Raw genomic sequence first — 22,838 nt, 5'->3', positions numbered from 1 at the left:
CCTAATCAAATTTAAATGTGCTTTTCCTCCTTCCATCTGTCATACAACTTTCGCAGTTATCTTTTAAGGCCCTTTCTTTCACTTCAATATTGCCCATATTGAGTCACATTGCATTTGTTTTAAGAGTACTTCTTCAGTGTCTGGTTTACTCTGGCTTATACCGAGCTATTTATATTCAAAGTGACACATTGTCCACCACTCAAATAAATGTTTATTCATTTACATATTTATCATTTTAAACCCAGTCCTTTGGAATTCAATCAGAGGTTAGAGTCTGCATTAAACCATTAGATTTTTTCAAAAGGAGTTGCATAAATCTCTCTGTACATTGTCTTACATACTCACTAAGTCGTTCTTATTCCCAAGTTTGAAGAAGTAAACAAGGAAGAATTTATATAGTGCAAAAACCCTCACCGTCTCCTACAATTAAAAGGTCTGTACAATACTATGTTCAATTGGAGAAAAGATGAGTGACAAATTATAGGAAAAAGAAAAATCTCAAAAGTGTCTTTGTAAGGTGCCGTGCCAGCAGGAACCACCCGAACAGACAAAGATTCAACAAATCTCTTGAAGTAGAGGGATTTCCTTAAGAGAACATCTCTACTGTGGCGCAATGTTTCTTTTTTGGGGGAAGGGGCTCAATGTTTAATTTGTCCTGTGCAGAAAAATCTCTCTCTGGGTTTCACATGGGTTTCACTCTGGGTAAGAGGGGCTGGGGAACTTAACCTGTAACTTTGAGCACTGTTTTACGTGTCAGTGAAATATCTTCCATCGGTTATCCGGTGGGTTAAGATCTAATGACTGTGGGTCTAACATAGGTTTTACGTCGTCGTCATAATCCCGACTATTCACCAACCCCTCCTTTCTTGATGACAGCATCAGCTTATTTAACTTTTTCCTTTCAGTTGTCTGTCAAAAGGTTGTTTGAGGTCCCGAAGATTTCTTGGACAGCTGCTGTCATTCATACTGAGCCGTAATATGCATTATCCCAGTATGCCTTTATAAACAATGTTGATAAATAACTAAATCATAGAAAGATAAATGATGATTTCTTCTGACGTTTAAACTGGAGGAGCGTCTCCAGTAAAATAATCTATTTCTGGTTCTGCAGCAGTTCATCAATCTGGGTTTTGTACATGTTCTTCACATCTTCAAGATCCAGTCTCAGCTCTTCCGCCTCCTCTGCTTTCTCTCCGTACATCTGCAAGATGGTGTTGTGCCTCTGTTCCAGATCCTAAAATTAAATTCAAAGCGTTTCTACATTTATAACACGTCTCAAGAGGAAAGTTTCAGCATCAGCTATTCGTTCCTTGTCCGCTACTCACCTTGAGAAGAATTTTCAACTTGGGTATATCTTTCACCTTCTCTTCCATCTCATCGTTCTGACTGGTGAGTCGAACCAGCTCCTCTGCCATCACAGCGCGACTTCTCTCCAGACTGGAGATCTCCAGCTAAAATGACAGAAGACAACAATGTCCCTTAAACTGCAGGAGATTCTATCCTTACAGATACAAACCCCTGGAGTCAGCTACATAACGGGACATGATGAAAATAAAAAATGTCACTCGGTACTTTCGGATCCATAAATGCTGAGACCTGTAGCTGCGCTATTTCTCCTTCCCGCAGTTTGAGTTGAGACTGGAGATTCTCCAAGATACTGGAGCCACCCGACAGCCTGGCGGCCTCGTACAAGTTGGGTCCGCTCATTGACATGGACATGGTCATTGTCCCATGGGACTGGTCGAGTGACTCATCCTGTGGAAAATCAAAGCAAAATACATGAACTGTATATGGCCCAGGTTTCACAGTCACAGCAATTCTTTGAGGAATAAACAGGAGTTTACCTGTGAAAAAAGAGAGGATTGCAGGCCAGCGTTGTCTGTCCCACTGATTGAGCTGGAGCGGGACAGGGAGGGGGTGGGAGAGCCTTGGGGCTCGTATGTCAGGACCTTTCGCTCCTCAAGGGAGAAGAAAAAAAAAACCAAAACATTAAAATAACAAATCATACGCATCACCTGTTTAAAGAGAAATTCCCATGAAATCAGACAAAACATTTAGAGCTCGGAATTCTCCAATACCTTTTCCTTGAGTGCTTCTTGTGCCAAGTAGGATTTCTTCTTCTCTTGCTCGACCTTCATCTTTTCCATCTCAAGTTGATTTGTCAGCAAGAGCTGGTAAAAGGCGAATAAACAACAAAGGTGAGGGAGTTATTTCATAGACAACGTTCAGAGGAAAGCAACGAGGTACCTTTTCTTTCTTTGCCTCTTCAAGCATTCGACTGTGCTCTCCTCGTAGATTCTCCAGTTCAACATGTTCCCTTCATTAAGACAACATGCAACACGTCAATACAAACAGGCACAGGTAGAGAAAACTGGATATTAAAAAGGTAATAAGCCTGATAAACGCTTTGTCCACAGCTTAGTAAGTCCCACATTTGGTTGTTTGTCTAAGTGTTTCCAAAATGACAGTGGGATGAAAAAATTAATGTACTTCTCTGAAAACAACCCGGTGAAAATCTAAGCTAACTTTTGTTTCTAATTAAGTTTCATTATGTTAATATTGACTTTTTTTTAACAACTTCAATTATTTTCTAATCAGAGAGACACTGTCTGGAAAAATGTCAAGAAACCATAAACATTTTTTACTGAATTTAGGAAGAAATTAATGAAATATTGTCAAGAACTGAAAAAAAACAAAACTTTATAAATCAGCAAAAATCAACTTAAAATTTCATATAAATCAGCTGCTGGCTTAAAATGACAGGAGTCATTTATCCTACTGACAGTTACAAAAAGAGACGTAGCGGTAGTAATACTGACGTCACTATTGTTTATTTTCGTGTATGAATGTCAGTTCAACAGTTGTTTGCTCCAAAGACTGATGGCAGTCAGATATCTGAATCACTAGTCTTCAGGTTGGCATCTGACATTTGAGAACTCCTGCCTTGGACTTCAAAACTATATGCATCAATTCTAAAATAACTACGATAAAATTCTAAATAAATACTTGTTGCTATGATGTACTTCTCATTAATTCACAATACAATGTTGACTTCGATTATCACACAGAGCACACCATATCAGTCACCTTCCCCCCCAAAAATGTTTCGAGCCAGCCAGGAGTCGAACCTAGAATCTTCTGATCCGTAGTCAGACGCGTTATCCATTGCGCCACTGGCCCCATGGCTCAACAGGCATTCCCTACCAGTCTTAACCCGCCAAACAAAGACCATGTTCTTCACGCACGAGTACCTCTGTGTGTGGCACCCACTGACCTCTGTTTTCACACCGACACAAACAAATGGGTCTGATTTGAAACAAAACCTTTTGCAGTGGAAGATTAGCATCACAAGGGAGGTGTAGGGAACCTGCCTGTGCACTTCCATCTGTCCCATCACAGAACTTTTCACAACCAGGAAGTGAAATCACAGAATTTATCTCGATCGGTAAGAAAACAATTTCTTTAGAGGAACAGTTGGGAAATCATTCACGTCACTTTACTCCTGTACTCGCGTAGCAGTTTATCTATTTTGGTTCTTCTACTGTTGGTGTCTATGTCTTTTAATTTTGTGATTTATATTCATTGCTATTGTTTAATGTCTTTTGTTACCTGCCCTCTGCTACATGAGAATTTCCACAATGGGGATTAATAAGGTATTATCTTATCTCAGCTTATCTTAAATATTGGAGCGAAGCAGTGACAAATGACAGTGGTGTGAAAGCTCACATTATACTTATATAATATACTTGTCAGCAGAGTGTTTTTAATGTGAAAAATAACACTGTCAATCAGCATCCCCACTTCATAAACATTCATAGGAAAAAAACACGGGCAATTACAAGCTGCCACATCATTGAACATGTTACTTCTTTGCAGAAAACAAAAGTAAACCAAACTATATTAGCATTATCCTATCTTAAGTGAGCTTGTTGCGGTTGTAACTATAGGGTCAGATAATAATGACCTGTAAGGACGATAAAATCAACGAAATATCACCTTACTCACTAGTGAAGCAGCAGTATTATAGTTGAGTGTCATAAAAAAAATAAAAACAGGTCAGACCTTTTGATGATGTATTACCTGCTGCTCTCATCCTCCAGTTTCTCTCTCTTGTTCCTCTCAGATTCCGTTTGTGCCTGCAGTCGGGCCTTTTCCTGGCGAAGTAGAGAATTCTGGGACTCAAGTGAGGCCAGTTGGGACTTGATGGACAGCAGGTCTTCAGTCGCTGACCGCTCCTTTTCAACTGCGATGGCCAGCTGTGCTTGGGCCTCCGCTGTTTTAACAAAGAAGGGAGCAGATAGAAAGGCTAAAAATGGGCCCGGTTTGTAAGTTAAATCGATGATTTGCTAAAAGCACTGAATATGGCAGCCCTAAAGAAGTCATTCATGTCAGCCCACTGTCATTCATGTTGTCTGTTTTATCCTTGTTGGTCTCACCCCATTCACATCCTGCTTATTTTTGTTTATTTATTGTGTTTTATTTTTGTCATTGCTATTGCCACTCTGTTTATGTTGTCGTTTTGGTTGCCTATTTTCACCCTCATTGTCTTTTTTTTTTTTCTTTCGCCATTCTGTTGTTCATTCTTATCCTTGATGTTGTATGCTGTTGTTCTCTCTGCTGTCTATTTATTTGTGGAAGTCTTTTGCTCTTTTCTAATTGTCTCTCTATTTATATTTATATTCATATTCATTATTTATTGACAGTACAACTGTTATGCTGCCGTGAGAAGAACTTCCCCCTATGGGGATCACTAAGGTTTTTCTTATCTTTATCTTATCTTAATAAAACAAAAAATCTTTGGTGATTTTCAGGCTTTGAGGTCAGTTTGAATAAATAAAGACATGGCACTCGGTCATCAAAGAATCTCAGATTAAACAGATTAACACACTCACAAGACTTCCGAGTGAAGACTTTGAATGAAGATGTTATGCCACCACTTAATTCAAACTAAAAGGTTTGTAATAACTATTTTACCTTAAAAAAGTTTCATTCAGACTGGCAACCAAGTCACCCTTTCTGACTGAAGGAGAATGGCTATTGAAAAACACCAATCATAATTTTGTGTAACTAGGTAACGGCCAAACAGAGTAGCCATGCATGCAGCATAATTTTTAAAAACGTCTGCCTCTTACTGAGCCTGTCAGAGATATTCTTCTCCAGTTTCTCCCAGGATGCTGTTTGTCCGCCCAATGAAGCCTGTAAGTTCTCAATTTGTCGTAGTAGTGGCCTTGTTGCTGAGGTAACACTCTGACCTAGCTCCTGGTTCCTTGTTTCAGCATCCTGGAGCCTCTGTGGGAGATCAGAGGAAAAAAAAGTGACAGGGTTAAAAAAAAAAAAAAAAAAAAAAGGACACCTGAAACAGAAATATAATTATCCGTTCATCAAGTTACCTGCTGTAGTTCACTGATCTCCTCCCTTAAATAATCCTCTTTCCTTGCCTGCTGCTGCTCGGTCCTCTGCAGGGCCAGCCTCAGGTCAGCTACCTGTGCATCACATTCAAGAGTTCATGTAGATGTGTGGAAGAATATCATTTTAGAAGTGATGGAATGGGTAATCACAACTTGCTATCATAAGCCACTCCACAGGAGATATTAGCAAGAGGCATTAGTTGCACGGATTAAAATTATAGAAGTGGTATTTAACAAGGTTGCATCAAAGACTATTGGGGATACTGAATTATTATACAACGCATGTACAGAGATGCTCAGACCGCAGACAACCTGCGGGTCTCTTGGGCATTTTACTAACATACGCTGCAATCCGTTGCATGGTTTGGTTAGTGTGCACCAATAACAGCTAGAGTTACCTGGTTTGCAAGAGCCTCCTGCTGCATCCTGGCCTCCTCCTGAGCCTTCTCCAGAGCCAGGCCCAGCTGCTCCTTCGCCTGGGTTTCTCTGCTCAGCGCAGCCTCTTCAACTTCGCTGGCTCTGCTCGCGTTTGCCTTGTGAAGTTCAGCCAGCTCTCTGAAAGCAGGATGACAATTAGTGTCGTGGACAGAGAACGGCGCGACCAATTCCACGGCATTAAACTATTGTTTGTCTATTTTATCTTCTGGATTTTGAAAATGAAATGCCACAAAAACTGTTTTTGAATAGAGGACGACAATGATTCTCAGGATCTGCTACAGCTAAAGCTTCACTGCAAAGATAGGGATGTTATTGACAGGCCTGACTAGTAACATGCTCTACCCTCTACAGATGAAGCACAAGGCAAATAAGCTCATATACCAGCAAAAAAAATGTCTACCTCTGTAGAGTTTCAGTCAGTTGCATGTGCGACTTCTCATAAACTGATAATAGCTTTTATCAGACTTTATTATTTCCAGGACCAATGGTATATTCTAGTCACTGCATAAATGATAGAATGGTTAAATAGTTTGCATGCAAACACAAGGTTGAAAATCACAGCACCTCATAATACACAGTGTATTTTCTGTCAGCTCTCAAGTTATATGGTGAAATGTGAAGTAGAACGCATTATAACTGGCTTTATAAAAAGAGAGAGGTGCCCTGGCCCTTCGTATCTAGTGTAAATCGCAGGTTGAGCCAATATTTACTTATAAGAGTTGTCCAGTGCAGCCTGAACACTCCTGTTCTTCTCTTGCAGCTCCTCAGACTCTGCCTGCAGCCTGCTCAGCTCCCTCTCCTGCCGCTCCACCACAGCGTTCAGCTTCTTGATGTTCTCTCTGTGCTGTTTCTCCACCTCCTCCTTTCCATCCAAAACCTTTAAAAAAATGCCATAGTATTTAGAAGTGCACTGCTTCGAGAACAGTATCTAAATGAGCAAAACCTGATAAGATTTCGTGCTGTTAAAATATAACCATTTTGCCACAATAAAAACTACAGTCACAGAAGGAAGATGTAATTGTTCAAGATTAAACAATTTGGCTTTTAAAAATGAAAAAGAAATTTCATTCAACAAATTGCTGAAAAAAAAATTCAAAATAAATGTTTACTTGAGAGCACAGTTTATGGAATGAATCCCACTTTCCAGATTACCGCCATCATCTAAATCTCAAAGGAAATTAAACTGGATCCTTTTTGAAAGGATAAAATATGTGACATCCAGTGGCATCCAAACCTTCTGCAGATGCCTCAGCTCCTCTTCCTGCTCCTTGATTTTCTTCTGCTGCTTTGTGACTTTAGCATCGCTGTCCTTCTCCTTCACGCGCAGTTTCTTGATGATGTTGCTGTGCTGCAGTTGTTGCTTAGACAACTTCTCCCCTAGAAGTCAAACGAAGTGAACAAATACATATATAACCTCTTAAAAAGTCAACACTGATACACTGCCAGAGTCCGAGTACATTTATACATCAAGTATAATGTCACATTCAAAGCCATTGACAAAACTGGCTTATTTTCTATTTTACTTACACGCTTCTTACATTTTGAGAAAATGTACGTTTGAATTTGCTTTGGTAACTTCCTTTCTTTCAATCCTGTGTAACCATTTTGAGAGTGTTTAGTCGAGAAAAATACTGTGGTCTACTGTTGATAATTACCTTCTTCCAAGAGGCCTCTGATTTGCTCCTCCTTCTCTCTGATGATCTCCAATGTATCATTAGAGTTTAGTCTTGTGGAGAGCTCCTCTCTCAAACCCTTAATTTCCTGCAGCAAACAAAAAAGCCAACACTTGTACAGGCACTTTGAACATGTTAGTGGTAATTAAACTAAAACAGAAAAAAAGATCATTAAACTATTTGTGATGTTACTACGCCATCTCAGCAAAGACAGCAGATGAATGAGCGAGCTCCTCAGATCATTACTGTCAGTTACCTTCTTGGCGATGTCTCTCTCTTTGCAAGCCAGCTGAGCCTTCCTCTCTGTGTCTGCGATGCGCTGAGTGAATTCCTCCTTCAGGGATTGAACGGTTGAGCTCTCCTCCTTCAAACTTATCACTTCACTGGAGAATGAACACACTCATTGGGAAAACGGCTCTTTGTCAAAAAAATTACGCAGCTTACACGTTATGACAAATTTACACAGTGGATAACATTAAGGCTTTACTGGCAGTGCAAGGATTAAAAAAAACCAAACAAAGACAAAATAGTGAAATTGTATTTCAGGAAAAAAACAGTGACCACGTAGATATCTCAAAGAAGCACTTTGTCCATCACGTTTGTGCATTTTCAAAAAACACTGGCCTTTATGAAGCACTTCAGACTCTGGTGTGGTATTAATAATTGATCATTTAATAGTTGCTTACTTTGACGAACACATTGTTAAACACTTTAACTGCATGGCAGTGTATTACTGACAATTGTGACTGAAAATGTTACAATGACTCTAGTGTGTGACTCACTCTTTCAGATTGTCACATTCCTCTTCCAGCTTAGCCTTGTCTTTGCTGACTACAAGCAGCTGAGACTCTCTCTTTTCAAGTCTGGCAGAGAGCTCATCGATGACCTACAAAGTGACCGTGAGAGGACATTATTGATTTGCTTTGTGCTGTATTAGAATTGGAAAGTAAAATAAAAAATAAAAAAATTAATAAATTATTATTAAAAAAAAAAAAAAAAAAAAAAAAAACACACGATGTGCTTACTTTGCATATAAATGCGAATGCTCTCTATGAGGTTGGAAGAATCAAACTGCTGTCAACTCCTTACCTTCTGAAGCTCCAAAATCTGAACTGTTGAGACACTTTTCATCTCTTCTGTGATCGGTTCAATGAGCTGCTCCTCTGCATTGGAGGTGGGGTCAGATAGTGTACTTTTATCTTCTGACTGTTCCTGCTCTGTCAACTCCTCAGGCGGCTCACTATTTACAGGCGTCGCACTGCGCCCGCTTTCTTCCATCTCATCCACAGACTGCTCTCTCATGGTTTCAGTGAAGCCCTCCTCCTCTTCCTCCTCCTCCTCCTCCTCCTCCTCGTGTCCCCCCTCACCTACCTTGTCCACCACGCCATTCTCCTGCTTCTGACACACACTAGATGATACCACTGCTGGAGGGGCAGGACCTGAGGTGACAGACGCCAGAGTCCGACTGCCAGGAATCTCGTCATCGGAATTGATCTCACTTACACTCCTGCTGTCTAGCGACTGTACGCTGAATGAATCGATGCGCTCAAATGCATCTGAAGAGGACCCGCAGCTCTCTGTGAGTTTGGGGTAGTCCTCCATTCGTGGGAAATCTCCACAGGCAGAAGCAGAGAGAAGCTGGAAGGAGCCCTGCATCAAATGAAGGCCAGATTTTGAATCCCCGGTCTCCTGTCTGGAGCTGGCCGAACTCTCACTTAGCACACTCTCGTGGTCCAGCACCTCAATGTCACTGGTGGTAGAAGTCCCTGAGGAGAAGGCACTAACTGGTGGGGAGGGTGTGTCATTTTGACGGTCTTCAGTCTTTGAGTCTTTCGGTTCTAGTAGTACTTCCTTGGAGGATTGAGAAGATGATGGTTCAGGATGGGTAGAGCTTTTGGGCTCGGGGGGGATGGTGGACTGTTCAGAAGAATCAGAGGGATTCTGCTCAACTTGGTCTTCGGTTGAAGTATTTGTCAGCTCTGTGTTGGACTTCACAGTTGATGCTGTTGAGATCTCCTCTGGTTTTACTCCACTGTTACCAGCCGTCATTGAATCTTGGTTACAAGGAAGGTCGACACAATCGGGAGTGGGGGAAACTGGCTGCAGGAGGATCGTGTCCGAGTAACCAGCTGCAGGTGGAGACTCAAGCGACACCAACTGGCCATCAACCGCTGTCTCACTGTCATGACTTTCATCGGTCGATCCAGAGTTTTGTGCCTCTTTGCTATTCTTCACCTTCTCCTTAAGCCTCCTTTGGGACTTGGTCGGGGGTACAGACACCACCTGGTCTTTGGTGACACCCTGTACATCGCCAGGTGACAGGAAGGCACTGAAAAAGTTTTCGGATTCATCCACAACTGTACGGGTGACAGGTGTAGTGATGGCCTCCGGCGAGGAAGGAGGGGTAGCTGGCTTTTCTTCAGAAGGCGCTTCCCATTGCGCAATCCCCCATCCACCGCTCAACGACAGCTTTTCTGACAATGTCACATCTGACAGAAAAAAAACGGGGTGAGTACTATCGGTGTACGGTATTGAGAAAGTTTTATATGTGAAAACACAGGCGGTTAGCAGTGTAGGCTGCGTTACTCACCATCATATGGCATCACAGTTGAGTCGACCCACTGTCCGTCTTCTTTAATGTCCAGAACTCGATCGATAGACTTCTGAGCGGATGTTAAAGCTTGTTTAGCGAAACTAGACAAGTGGGACGCGTTGAACCAACTCATTCTGTTTGCCTAGCTAGCTAGCTAGCGTACAGGACACTGCTCCGAAATTATCGCTGACCAAAGGACTTCGATGTAACTATACGTGACCAGCTGTTTTGACGACTACATCCTACGCTTTCAGCGATAACGTTGCGTTTCCGACAGGAATGTTCCAAAAACTGTGAAGTTAACTTAGCTTTAGCCACCGTGTAATGCTAGCGCACTAATACGGCGTCAATCCGTCCAGGTCCGGGTCGCTAACTGGCCAGTACTTTACTTCAAAATCTCGGGGAATTCAGGAAACCTCCACCTCGGGACGACAGCAGCAACCCCGTCATAAAGCTAAAGGTAACATCTTGGTTAACACGACCCGTCTACGGATTCGTGCCTCGGCTGTCATCATTTGTTTTGGTCATCTCTCAAGCTGAGTGTTGCGTTAGCTCGTCTAACATTAGCCTGCCCCTCCACTTCCTGTCCACGTAGCATGGTGACGTCACAATGTCAGCTGTATAAATTAGGGGAGAAATAATAACACTGTCTGAGCAGGGAAATGACTCACTGGCGTTGGAAACCTTTACCGTCGAAAAAACAAATTGTAGTTCATGTGAAATAAGTATGATTATAAAAATTTTACATTTATTCATTCTAATCTATTTATTACTAAATATAAACAAATGAGCCCTAAGGCAAAGCATTTTGTGCACATGGCAGCAACGGGTCACAACCACATTATTTTATTCACCTATGTATATTAAGATGCTTACCAAAGGCAAGAATTGTGCCTTGTAAGATTATTTTATTCCAGTTTACACAGCCTTATAATTGTCAGATGATTAACATTTCAGTGGTGACCACAACTTAAAAACAACTCTTGGGGGAAAAAAATAAATATTCTATACACTGAGAGCCATAAAAAAAGTACATAGTATTTTCCAAACAAAACATAACTTGTGTATGTACATGCACAGCACACTTGAGGTTTTCGTACGGATGACACATACAGGCAGAAACCTGTAACATTTGCCCACCTTACAATTGGCTTTTCCAAGCAACACCATTTGTCTGAGTATAACTGACTATAATGTGAACTATACAATACAATGTCAGTTCAAGTTTCAAACCATTTTAACAGGTTCTGGATACAGATATAGGTGGATAAACAAGAAGAACATCATCCACTTCTGGGAGTGCTCAAGTTTGTTCTATGAGGCAAAGCGTAGTCTGAACAACATGGTCTGGGGTGTGGTGACATCTGCAACAGCCAGCTCCTGTCTGTCGGTTAGTCCCAGCTCTGGAAAAAACATGTTCATAGCATATCTAAGTCAGCATATTCACAAATTAAATATCTCAGTCAGGCTGTGGCACTTCTAGGAAAAAAAAATCCAATAAATAAAGCAGCCCACCATTTAGGGTTTTAGACAGATTCGGCCGTGTCCTCTTTTCAATTGAAGCAACAGACTGTAAAAAAATGGAAACTGAATTTAAATTCAAACTGAATCTTTGATCATTCCTAATTTTGTTTTAGTACGAAGGTTATTCACCTGTAAATACAATGTTTTGTTCCTTCCTTCCACGGTTGCTGTAATTGAAGGTGATTTCATCTGCCTGAAAGAATTCAATATACTTGTTGACGGACACATTTCATTGTAGAATTAATGGGAATAAAGTAAATCATGCTTACAATGAGGCATCCTCAGTCAGGTAGTCCAACACCTCTTGGAGTTTGGAAGTTGCAGAAAAGAGCAGGTCGAGAGGTACCTGGCTGCAGGCGGAGCAGTTTTCCTGCAGCATTATGTGACATTAACAGGTTATACTTAAAAAAAGCAACAAAAAGCAAGTGGGTTTGAAGAATGGACAGTTTGTGGACAAACCTTTCGTTCTGCCTCAAAGGTGTAGGTGTAGAGGCCGTCGACATCATTGAAGACCAAGTAGTTACTGAGAGGTATGTAGGCACTGCAGATGCAAGGTGACATAATGAGGAACACTGAAGATCATATGTGATAAAAACAAATATTGGCTTCGTGCATTGTGCTGCTTCGCAAACTCACCTTGTTGCAATTTTGAATACCTCGGTTGCGCAAGCAGCTAGGATATCAAAGCACAAACACACAATTCACATCCTGGTGCTAAAAGGGAATGATTAACTCTTATGTGGCCCGGTTTAAAATCTGTCAAACAGACATTAAGGCTCCTGGTCCTTTCAAACCTGTACAATTTTTAGTGTTCAGATGCTTACCCGCGATTACAGCATTTGTAGAGGCAACAGCTGGGATTATTCTCTTTATAACACCTTAGGAGAGAACATAAAGTGAAAAAGAACATGTCTTAATGATGCAAAGTCAAAACAAGATCTTTAACTCACAGAAAGCAATGTTTTATTAACATAGAGAAACTCCATCATTTGTAAAGCGACACGACATTTTAGGAAATTTGGATACTTTCCATGATCCAAATATTAAGATGGGAAAAAAATAGATCTCCCACTGAAGAGTTTTTTGAAAACTCCATTGAGAAAACAAGGCTTTAAAATGCTGCTCTGCGTTATCTGTATGTATTTGAAAAAGTGGGAGTTCAGGGAGGAATACAGGAATTTTGTAATGATAACCAAAGAGAAGATTTATGGATGTAGTGAGAGAGGAAATGAAGGTAGTTGGTGTGAGAGAGGAGGATACAGAGAATAGGGTTAGATGGAGAGGTTGATTTGCTGTGGTGACCCCTGAAGGGAAAAGCCGAAAGGAGAAGAAAAAGAAGAAGAAGAGGAAGAAGAGGAAGAAGAAGAAGACCATTACAATGTTTTCACTTTGATAGTTTTTCCATTGATTGAATTCATGTAATTTAGATGGTTTTCATAGGTAAAACCATCGATTGACTGAAATACTGAATGTTGGTTGAGGGGGTAGTTCTGACTACTACTTTACCTTTGGGCTTTTGCCACAACGAATCAACTTTCTTCATCTAACCCGATTATCTGTATCGTCCTCTCTCACACCAACTAACTTCATTTATCCGGCCTTGGGACCAGATCAGGGAAACACTGGCCCGTGCCCCCCTAAGGCTGCATTGCGTAGTTCTGACAACTGATTGGCCTAAAAAGTGTCTTTGAGATACTAAAAGCTGCTGATATGGTTTGTGTGGTTTGGTCACTCTCCAAGCGGAGCCTTAAGAAATGAAGCAGTGTTCATTTGGTGAAAGAGCTATGTTGAACGCTCACCCTGGGTAAGTCTGTATGTCACTCCAGTTATGCTGAACTCTGCTGCCCTCTCCAGGGATCTCTGGTACACCCACTGGATGTGCTCTGGGTCATCGCCATCCAGGCCCACATTTTCTAAGCAATGTACAGAAGCAGAAACTAAAGTTTACTCTTCTATTTTCACAGATCCTTTCGTGACATTCACATTGCTTATGTCCAAAGATCATTTAGCGGATTTAAACATAATGCTTTTTTTTTGTACCTCCAAAAGGTGCTTCTTTAGGCCACTGCAAGATGCGAACATACTCTACGCAATGTTCGGGCAAGCGGGGCATGGAAGCAATCGTACACATAGGGAAGTTGATCTATAAACAAAGACATGAATGAGACAGGTAAAACTGACCAGGTGGCGTTGTGGTTTTAATATTATCCAGTCCTGATGTAAATGTGTGTAAAGCAAAAGGCTACCTCACCTGAGGAGGGTAAAGTTCAAGTGTACAGTCAATGCAGGCGGTCATGCCTGGAAGAATGACTCTGGCATTGCCCTTAAAGCCCTCAGTTCCTCCATCAATCAGAGGAATGATGGAACTGGGGTCCAAGACACCATCTTCATAAACCAGCAGAGACAGCTGCAGAGGAAAATATTGTGATTTCAGATACAAGAGAGAGACATGCATGTTATAGTTCTTATGGAAATTTAAATTCATCTGTGCAATTCTGTTTAAAAGGGTTAGTTTGTTCAGGATTTTCAGTTTAACAGAGCTTTTTCTCAACATTGAAGTAAATTACAGTAAAAGTAACTTATCATCCAATGTGCAGTGTAGGAATGGTTGGATTGGAGAACTCTGGTTTGCCAGTATGGTGGCAATTTTTCCTGATATTACATTTTACAATTTGTGACTGTCGACTATTACCCGAACTCCCATCTGTCAGAGCATGGAATTCACTGTTGTCTTTGCAAGACGAGAAAAGATACCAGCTGTCTGCATGAGTGTGTTTGTGCACATTAAAAGATGAAAGGTCACTGATGTATCTATTACCACATAAGCACCAGTCAAATAACATTTTTTGGGTTGTGCATGCATAAATTCATTTCACTGTTGATATAGAATTTTGCCCACACCATTTAAACTGCAGCTCTATTTTTAGAGCTGCAATATAAATCCTGTAGCTACTTACTCTGAAAACCACATTGTAATGTTAAATGTCTCAAAGAGGGACCTCTACCCTGAGTGTTTTGCAACGCGTCGAACTGAAAAATGGAGAGTGCAAATTAAACCGAGAAACATCTGCGGTGAACTCAAATCTTATGTATTCATACATTTTTAAGCTTCCTTGCTGTTTCACTGCAGCCAATGGCAGAGAGGATCAGAATCCTGCTGCAAAGGGCTGCTCTACATGTGCGGCCTGCTGATCACTGACAGTAAAATTGTGTGATCTGTTACCAATGTTATGATTTGAATTCTGCTAAGTATTGTTATCCCTCCCTGCATCTGATGGCCACCACTAGTTTCATGAAATTTGACCAAAAGAGTTAACATTTGGGGGTGGCATGGCGCAGGAGGTAGCTAGGTCGTCAATGAAATCTAACACTCCTGGTTCGATTCCCGGCTCCTCCTGGTGTGTCAAAGTGTTTTTGAGCAAGACATTGAGTCCTTAACTGCTCCCCTGGAGCTGATTGACGGCATGCTTACTGCTTACGGTTCTTCCATGATGGGTTAATCGCAGAGAGTGAATTTCCCCCAGAGGGTTAATAAAGGATAAATTATTATTATTAAATAAACATGATGAGGTTGTGATGCAATATAAATGTGAGCTCGGGAAGATCTGTGCATCATCACTTTTCTCCTTAACCCAATTTAATCTCGACTGTGGTTATTTGTCCTTATCATGGTTTGTTCCAAGTCTTGGGTTTACAGTTGTTTCGTTGCGTTCACAGGAAAACATATATTCAACATCCATATCATTTCTTCCATTACGTCATTTTCCCAAAAGTCGTTCTTTTTCTATGATTCCTTACGAGGACGCTTTGTCTTATTACATGCAATAGGATGTTTTCCTCTTTGCAGATTTGAGTCTGCTGGATAAGGATTTTTTTTCTCCTTGGAAGAATGATCAGTTGCTGTGGGGGTGCACATTTGCTAATGATAAAGTTGTGTTTGTTTGTTTGTTTGTGTTTTATTACAAACAAAAGGGGTTTTATATTATTTGGTTTCTAAAGATGAAATAACAACAAAATAACTGAACAGAATGAGACAAATGAGGGAACAGTTTGGCTTTTATGGTACTTCGTAATCACTTGTGGTGCACTACTGCCACCAACTGGAATGTCAGATGCCTCTATTTAGAACCTGGGGCTTCTTTTAGGGAATTTATGTCAGGAACAAACCAATGGACAGTTGAAATAGTTGAGTACCTACATTGAAAGAATGCAACATTTATACATGAATAAATGCTCTCAGTGTATCAGTGTAGTACAAGGCAAATGTCAGATACAAGGCACTGTGACAAAAAAATGCAATGAGGAGGAAACACTTACCAGCATACCATTTATCCATCTCCTCGCAACTACTGAGTCCAATCCGCATACAATTATATGAAATTCTGAAACAAAAGAGAAGGTTGAGAAACTCAATCTGAATGTCGAATGCTAACATACCATTAAAGCATCTGTAAATTTTTACATGTTAATACAAAAACATAGTTTGATCAGTTTGGGGGGAAAAAATATTTAACAAATGAAAAATTGTATCCTTCTATCACTTTTAGATTTGACCATATGTTTGTCTATCTATCCTGGGTTATATGTTAAAACGTATGATTGATCCTGTCTTTAAATGGTCATACTGACAAATACGTCTAAATGGCAAGAGTAAATTATGAATTGTAGCCATGATAACAAACACTAGTAGTTGACATATACATCTACATAAATGTCCAGGATCTAACAAGTTTTACTGTCAATCAAATTAAACTATACAGAGCCAAAATGAATTATGGCTGAAATGGTACCGGTAAGGATTCCTTGGCATTTTCTGGGATCATGGTTATACTTGCTAAATGCAAATGACTGAGGGGTCAATAAACCAGAAAATAATCACATATGAAGCATTGGGAAAAAGCTGTTTTGGTTTGTTTTTTTAAATGCGATTAAGTTTGATCAACAAAATGAATAAGTGTGAATGTGTGTGCATGGGATTCTTTGTGATCAAAAATCCTTCAAGTATCGAAAAGATATGCAATTCTATTCTGCTTTCCATTAATAATAACAAGACAGCTGAATTGTTTTGTCACTTGTGAACCACCAAATTGAAAAATATACAGCAAGCAAAATATTTACGTCTGTAGAATGCTTCATCAAAGTCTTGGACTTTCATATAATGTCTGTAAAGATGATTAAGGAAAGTGTGTGTGAAGCTTCTCAGTCATTCAGGTCATGGTCAATCAATGTAAATCTTATCATGGCAATTGTTTTGTTTTTTTCTTTGAAGAGGTTTCCAATTGCCACAATAAAATTTGACATGGATTGGAATGATTGACATTACAGAGAAGTTCACAGATCAACTGGTAAACTGGTAAATCTTTATTATCATCCTCCCGTTTTGTCCAACTAAATCTCATGCTTACTCAGTAAAAACAAAATGATCAGTAAATAATTTAAAGCATAAAATAAAAATGAACAATGAAAATAAAAAATAAATAAGAATAAATGAATAAACATAAAAATGCCTGAGTCATTATGGCGGCACTTGAAAACATCAACTTAAGTGTCCTTAATTATATTCTGAGTTTTTTTGAGCAACAAGAAAATAAATCACTTCACCCTTTAGTTTTTATTTCCAATGTATAGGAGGCAAGATTTATTCATTGTGATGAATAAATTCGTGCCTCAGTAAACCATCTAAGATGTTGCAGTTACTTTTTTTTTAATCTTTTTTTTATACAATAATCACGCTTTCAAAAGGATACGGAATAACACAGCATCCAGGTATGCGAGTGTTGATAAACTCAGCTGCAACATGTGCTTTGGGTCGCCCCACGTCTTTTGGCCTGGTCAACAAACATCACAAAACAGTAAGGACTTATGCGGGACTTTTAGTAATGATCAGAACATGAACACAAAGTATTCTGTTGTTCTACTGACCTGAAGAGAAACTGTCGATTAAGGTTAGAAAGATCAATGGTGTCCATGTCAACTACATGGATATTATGAAAGCCCAACAAAGCCTGAGCCAGCGCAGCAGCGAAAACAAACAAAGAAATTGTTAACCATCCATTCATATTCATAGCTATATAATAATCACAGTAAAACTGATCGTACCAGGTCTTTAAGAAGTTCACATCCTAGACCACCGGCGCCAATGACAAGGATTTTGCAGGCTCGAAGCGTAAACTGTAAAGACTTTATAAACACCAGACCAAAGCAAGTGAAAACATGTTAAATGGCAAACGCAAATCTCCAAACACCGCGTACTTGGATTTTACCTCTGTACTGGGTTCAAAGTCAGGATGCGTAAAAGGCCCAGTTCTTTCCAAAAATTTCTTCACATGGTTCCATCGCCCTTCCCATTCGCAGTTCCGTCCACTGTTTCCGTCAACGACCATCCTGCCAACAATAATGCATAATTAATATTTAGACTTAGACAGACTTTATTGTCATTCTTTATGCAACAGGTGTATACAGAGGAAATTTTCATTTTGCATAGGCATCAGCTGAAAGTCACCACATATATATTATAGTGAAGTGCAAGTAGGTAAGGTCTTCTTCCCCTTTCGGCTTTTCCCTTCAGGGGTCGCCACAGCGAACCAACCTTCTCCATCTAATCCTATTCTTCGTATCCTCCTTTCTTACACCATCTACCTTCATGTAGGACTGTTTCCAGTCCATACAGCAAAGCTGAAAGTCACCACATATATATTATAGTGAAGTGCAAGTAGGTAAGGTCTTCTTCCCCTTTCGGCTTTTCCCTTCAGGGGTCGCCACAGCGAACCAACCTTCTCCATCTAATCCTATTCTTCGTATCCTCCTTTCTTACACCATCTACCTTCATGTAGGACTGTTTCCAGTCCATACAGCAAAGCTGGTCTCACCACTGTCTTGCACACCTTTCCTTTCATTCTGGCTGATAGTCTTCTATCTCATAGCACCCCTAACACTTTTCTCCACCCATTCCAACCTGCTTGAACCCGTCTCTTCACCTCTTTACCACCCAGGTTCCTCTCATTCAAACACATATATTCTGTTTGCTGCGACTAACCTTCATTCCTCTCTTTTCCAGAGCATACCTCCACCTCTCTAGATTTTCCTCAATCTGTTCTCTGCTCTTACTCCAGATCACAATGTCATCTGCAAACATCATGGTCCATGGAGATTCCTGTCTAACCTCATCACCACTGCAAATGAGAAGGGGGTCACAAGAAGGGGTTACCCCTACAGCACACCTCACTCTCTGTTACTCCTACAGCACACCTCACCACTGTCTCACAGCTAGCATACATGTTCTGCACCAGTCTAATATACTTCTCTGCCACTCCAGACTTCCTCATACAACACCAGAATTCCTCTCTTGGCACCCTGTCATATGCTTTTTCTAGATCTACAAAAACACAATGCAGCTCCCTCTGGCCTTCTCTGTACGTCTATTAGCATTCTCGAAGCAAATACTGCATCTGTAGTACTCTTTCAAGGCATGAAGCCATATTGCTGTTCACAAATGCTGACTTCTGCTCTCGGTCTAGATTCCACTATTCTTTCCCATAACTTAATTATATGGCTCATCAACTTTAATCCTCTATACATCCCCATTTTTCTAAAAAATCACACTTTGTCTCCATTCCTCAGGCATATTCTCACTCTCTCAGATCCTGTTGAATAATCTAGCAAGAAACTACCGCTGCCTCACCTGGACACTTCCACACCTCCACGGTTATATCATCAGGACCAACTGCCTTTCCACTCTTCATTCTCTTCAATGCCTTCCTCACTTCACTTTTACTATCACTGATACTTTGTGGTCTACGACAGTCACCTCTTCTACCCTCAGCTCTCTTTCATTTTCCTCATTCATCAGCTCTTCAAAGTATTTTATAGTCTTTCCATCTTCCCATCAATCTTCTAGCAAGTGTCAATATATTTCCCTCTCTGTCTTTAATCACCCAGACCTGCTGTACATCCTTTCCATCACTATCTCTCTGTTTCACCAACCATCATTCTACCCCTCCTTGCAAGTGCTAAATATAAATTTTATAAAATATGCAAATACTGGATTACAGATTGCACCCATATTGACCTAGTGGAAAAAAACAATCAAATAAAATATATTTGCTCCAGACCAAAGCTGCATACTGTCATTGATATCAGCAATAATATCACATTAATAAGAATTTTAGAGGAAACATAAGTTGAAGTAGTCATAGTCACTGTTTTGTTTCCAACATCGGCTCTCTATTTGCGTTGATATTTCTTTTTTTTTTGCACACCTCTATTTTATTCTATCTTCTCTTCTACCCAGCCAGCTCAAAGGGAGCTTCCCAATCGAGGTGAGGAGCTAGCATGTCTTGTCAGAAAAGGTAACATTTACCTTGGATAACGATTATTTGTATTGCAGAGGTTGTTGATACAACAAAATATTCTATCCAGTCGAGGTGCCAGACACAAACAGTCCATATCTTATTTCATTAAATTGCTGTTTGGCTTTTCTTTTAGCCAAATAGGCTTTTATTTTACAATCATTATTCGATAGATGGGTAGCATGAACTCTCCCTCCCTTTATCCACAAACATTTCCGGCAGGTCTACCAATTCCTCGTTAACTCCTTAGTCAGCTACACTACTCTCCTTCTTTTCCTCTCCGCAAAGAGGATAAAGAATAGAGAGCTCACTTTTACTGCGCTTTCGAAAGTGAAAAAGATTTGAAAGCATCTTTAAAAGGGTAAGTATCGGAGGTCTCTCCTGTCCTCCTCGGTAACTACTTACGGTTCGCCTCTGTTCGCCATATTGTTTGAATACCTTCGCGCCTTCAAGTGCTCCCCTTAATAGTAGGAAATACTTGTTGGGAATCCACAATATTTAATATATATAACGGTCAAAATTACTGTGGGAGAGTTCAAGGTTTATTTAAAATAGATAGTGACTATTATATGATGATACACACTGGCGTACCTTCTTGTTAAAATGTATTTTCACGGTCGGATATATATATTTCCGATTACATTGAAGGCAGCACAGTTCACAAGATAGGCAGCCATTTTAGCATATAACCAGCAGAGGACACTATTTAACTTTTAAATATAGCTTTTACGCGGCAATCAATATCAGTGTTGATCTCTGACAGTCATAAAAGAGATGTCCACTTTTATGAAAAGACTGGTTTTCTGTAAATAAAGATATACATATATTTTACTTGGACGCAGAGGTTGAAAAAGAAATCTTTGATGATTAAATGCTGCCTCTCAAAACAAGTCCCATCCTTAAATATGAATGTAACTTTGTCCCCGATTGACCTTTTCATTCATTACATCGTATGAGCACATCGATAATACAAACCCGATTTGTACCAAACATAGTCAAAGAGCTGTATTTGGTACACAACATGCCGGTATGCTTTTATCCAAGTTGAGCGTCATCTTTTATTTTAACAATGTCTTCGCAAAGGCCGTTAGGTAATTTACTTTGCTCTGTCAATGTTTAATATTATCATTAAAATAAACAAGGAAAGATTGAAAGAGATAATATGACCCACTTTTCTCGAGTATATTTGCTCTAGGGGGAAAATGAGTCAGATGGTTCCAGTTGGCTAGCTCGCGCTCTAATTTGATGAACATCCCTGCCCCTCATTGTGGAGCATCGTTGCTTTTGTGATCATTAAATCTTTGACTTTCTTACAAATGGTACAAAACAGCTTTGTCATTGTATTAAAATTAATGATTCTGTAGATGTCTGGAATTAGTTGATTCTAGAGTCTGCATTAGTGTTGAGATACATGGATCATTTTGCCTAAGTAAGACGTCCAATTGAGAACCTCCTCTTTAGCTTAATGGCTTTACCAGCAAGGACATCTATCTCAAATATCTGATTTACGTTGTTGCCATTGTGTTAATGAATCCCTGTGTTTAATTTCTCATTATGGTGTAATTAATTAAACTTTTAGGGACTTGAATGCCTTTTTAAGAAGCATGCCTTTGGGGACATGAACGTAATTAATCTATCTGCACAGATCTTCTCTAATGTTAAAGAAAACGCAGAGGTGTACTTCACAGAGGGCACCAAAGGTAACTTCAATATACACAGATTGCCTAATGTTCAATTAATTATACCAATGTAGGATTGTATCAGTGTGTGTGTGTGTGTGTGTGTGCGTGTGGGTGGGTGGGTGTGCGTGTGGGTGTGTGCGTGCATGCACTCGCGTGCATGTTTGTAGAAGGACAAAGAGCTTTTGTATGAGTTTCATGATTTGAATGGCTTGATAGAGCATCAAGATTTTCTTTCTGATATTAATGAGATGTTCCAAATGACAGCCTCCGAAAGTTGATAACTAAAAATAACTGCAGCAGCCATGTCCTTCATAGCTGACTGCCTACCACGCCAGTCCCTCTCCGTTTCTCCCATCTTATCCTCTCTTTTCCAACCTCAGCTCAACTCACACATTTCAAACGGGTTAAAAGCCAGATACTCACTATATTTTTAAGGACTTATGAAAGTAATTCATATGGAAGCATCATTGTTCATGGTATAATAAAAGTCCGCCCCGGCACAGGGCGGGCACCATCAGTTCAAATATTATCACTAGCTACCCAAAATGGCTATCGGCGAACCTGTCAGCAGTTAGCCATTTGTCCCTCCTTTAACCACTTTTACCAGTAACCACTTTAGACTAAAAACACCCTACAAGAGCTGTATTTTTGGAGATACTCTGACACATTCGTCCTCCCGTCACAATTTTGTCATTCCTGCGTCCTACACATCAACTCTTATGACAGATTGTTCATTTTCTGCCTGTTAAATCCCTCCAAATGGCTTCTGCTACGAAAACCAGTCTTTCACTTGACATCTTAGCAGATAAAATGTTACTTTTGTGTCTTAAATTCTCTCAAAGTGGAAAACATGTAAAGCATGAATACTAAAATGATGATGCATTATTCTACTGCAGACCTGGGCATTTCACGGCCCGCGGGCCACAGCTGACCCGTTTTGCTTTTTTTTCCGGCCCACCAAACTATATTCTTTGAATATTTTAATAAGTATTTTCAATCATTATTGAATTAAGAAACTCCTTATCTTTTTCCTGTTGTTTAATTTTGGATGGATGGTTACATACAAAATAATGTTGGGACATTTATATGATCATTAATGATTTTAAAGTTGAAAGAAAATGCCCCCAAAAAATTGAATTGAGTTGTAATTTTCATTTTGTTCAATTTACATG

General features: G+C 40.0%; 2 protein-coding genes and 1 non-coding gene across 3 annotated transcripts; all 3 read right to left on the bottom strand.

Moving 5' to 3' along the window:
* Positions 1 to 194: 194 nt before the first annotated feature.
* tmf1 (TATA element modulatory factor 1) lies at positions 195 to 10,377 on the bottom strand. The gene is made up of 17 exons (XM_086168200.1): positions 10,110 to 10,377; positions 8,609 to 10,008; positions 8,302 to 8,405; positions 7,776 to 7,902; positions 7,502 to 7,607; positions 7,081 to 7,223; positions 6,557 to 6,723; positions 5,807 to 5,963; positions 5,391 to 5,483; positions 5,133 to 5,289; positions 4,081 to 4,273; positions 2,248 to 2,317; positions 2,079 to 2,171; positions 1,845 to 1,958; positions 1,597 to 1,755; positions 1,326 to 1,451; positions 195 to 1,234 (listed from the first exon to the last, which is right to left on the bottom strand). The coding sequence occupies exons 1-17, from the start codon at positions 10,243 to 10,245 to the stop codon at positions 1,094 to 1,096; spliced, it is 3,486 nt and encodes a 1,161-aa protein (XP_086024326.1). The 5' UTR covers positions 10,246 to 10,377; the 3' UTR covers positions 195 to 1,093.
* Positions 3,108 to 3,180, bottom strand: trnar-acg (transfer RNA arginine (anticodon ACG)). Its single transcript has one exon. It is a non-coding gene; the product is annotated as a tRNA-Arg (tRNA).
* Positions 10,378 to 10,918: 541 nt separating the features above from the next.
* On the bottom strand, positions 10,919 to 20,414 carry uba3 (ubiquitin-like modifier activating enzyme 3). Its single transcript, XM_086168779.1, has 17 exons — positions 20,390 to 20,414; positions 17,900 to 18,020; positions 17,736 to 17,816; positions 17,559 to 17,641; positions 17,384 to 17,464; positions 16,755 to 16,798; positions 15,954 to 16,018; positions 13,888 to 14,043; positions 13,677 to 13,779; positions 13,436 to 13,549; positions 12,461 to 12,514; positions 12,273 to 12,309; positions 12,096 to 12,177; positions 11,906 to 12,006; positions 11,766 to 11,829; positions 11,628 to 11,682; positions 10,919 to 11,515 (listed from the first exon to the last, which is right to left on the bottom strand). The coding sequence occupies exons 1-17, from the start codon at positions 20,407 to 20,409 to the stop codon at positions 11,427 to 11,429; spliced, it is 1,350 nt and encodes a 449-aa protein (XP_086024905.1). The 5' UTR covers positions 20,410 to 20,414; the 3' UTR covers positions 10,919 to 11,426.
* Positions 20,415 to 22,838: the final 2,424 nt, after the last annotated feature.

Source organism: Fistularia commersonii, chromosome 21 (assembly GCF_037954325.1).
Source record: "Fistularia commersonii isolate RoL2024-O1a breed Wild chromosome 21, RoL_Fcom_v1.0, whole genome shotgun sequence".
NCBI lineage: Eukaryota > Metazoa > Chordata > Actinopteri > Syngnathiformes > Fistulariidae > Fistularia > Fistularia commersonii.
This window is presented reverse-complemented; position numbering and strand designations above follow the sequence as displayed.

Bases quoted from the DNA above. Each gene is read 5' to 3' on its own strand.
- uba3 (XM_086168779.1), bottom strand. From the start codon at position 20,409: ATGGCGAACAGAGGCGAACC. The intron at 16,799-17,383 runs GTATCCTTTTGA...TCATCTTTACAG, and splicing joins CCTGGATGCTGTGTTATTCC to ACATTATATGAAAGTCCAAG. The intron at 12,515-13,435 runs GTGAGCGTTCAA...TTCTCTCCTAAG, and splicing joins GACATACAGACTTACCCAGG to GTGTTATAAAGAGAATAATC.
- tmf1 (XM_086168200.1), bottom strand. From the start codon at position 10,245: ATGAGTTGGTTCAACGCGTCCCACTTGTCTAGTTTCGCTAAACAAGCT. The intron at 7,608-7,775 runs GTAACTGACAGT...TGTTTGCTGCAG, and splicing joins AGAGAGACATCGCCAAGAAG to GAAATTAAGGGTTTGAGAGA. The intron at 5,964-6,556 runs GTAAATATTGGC...TCCTGCTTTCAG, and splicing joins GCACTGGACAACTCTTATAA to AGAGCTGGCTGAACTTCACA.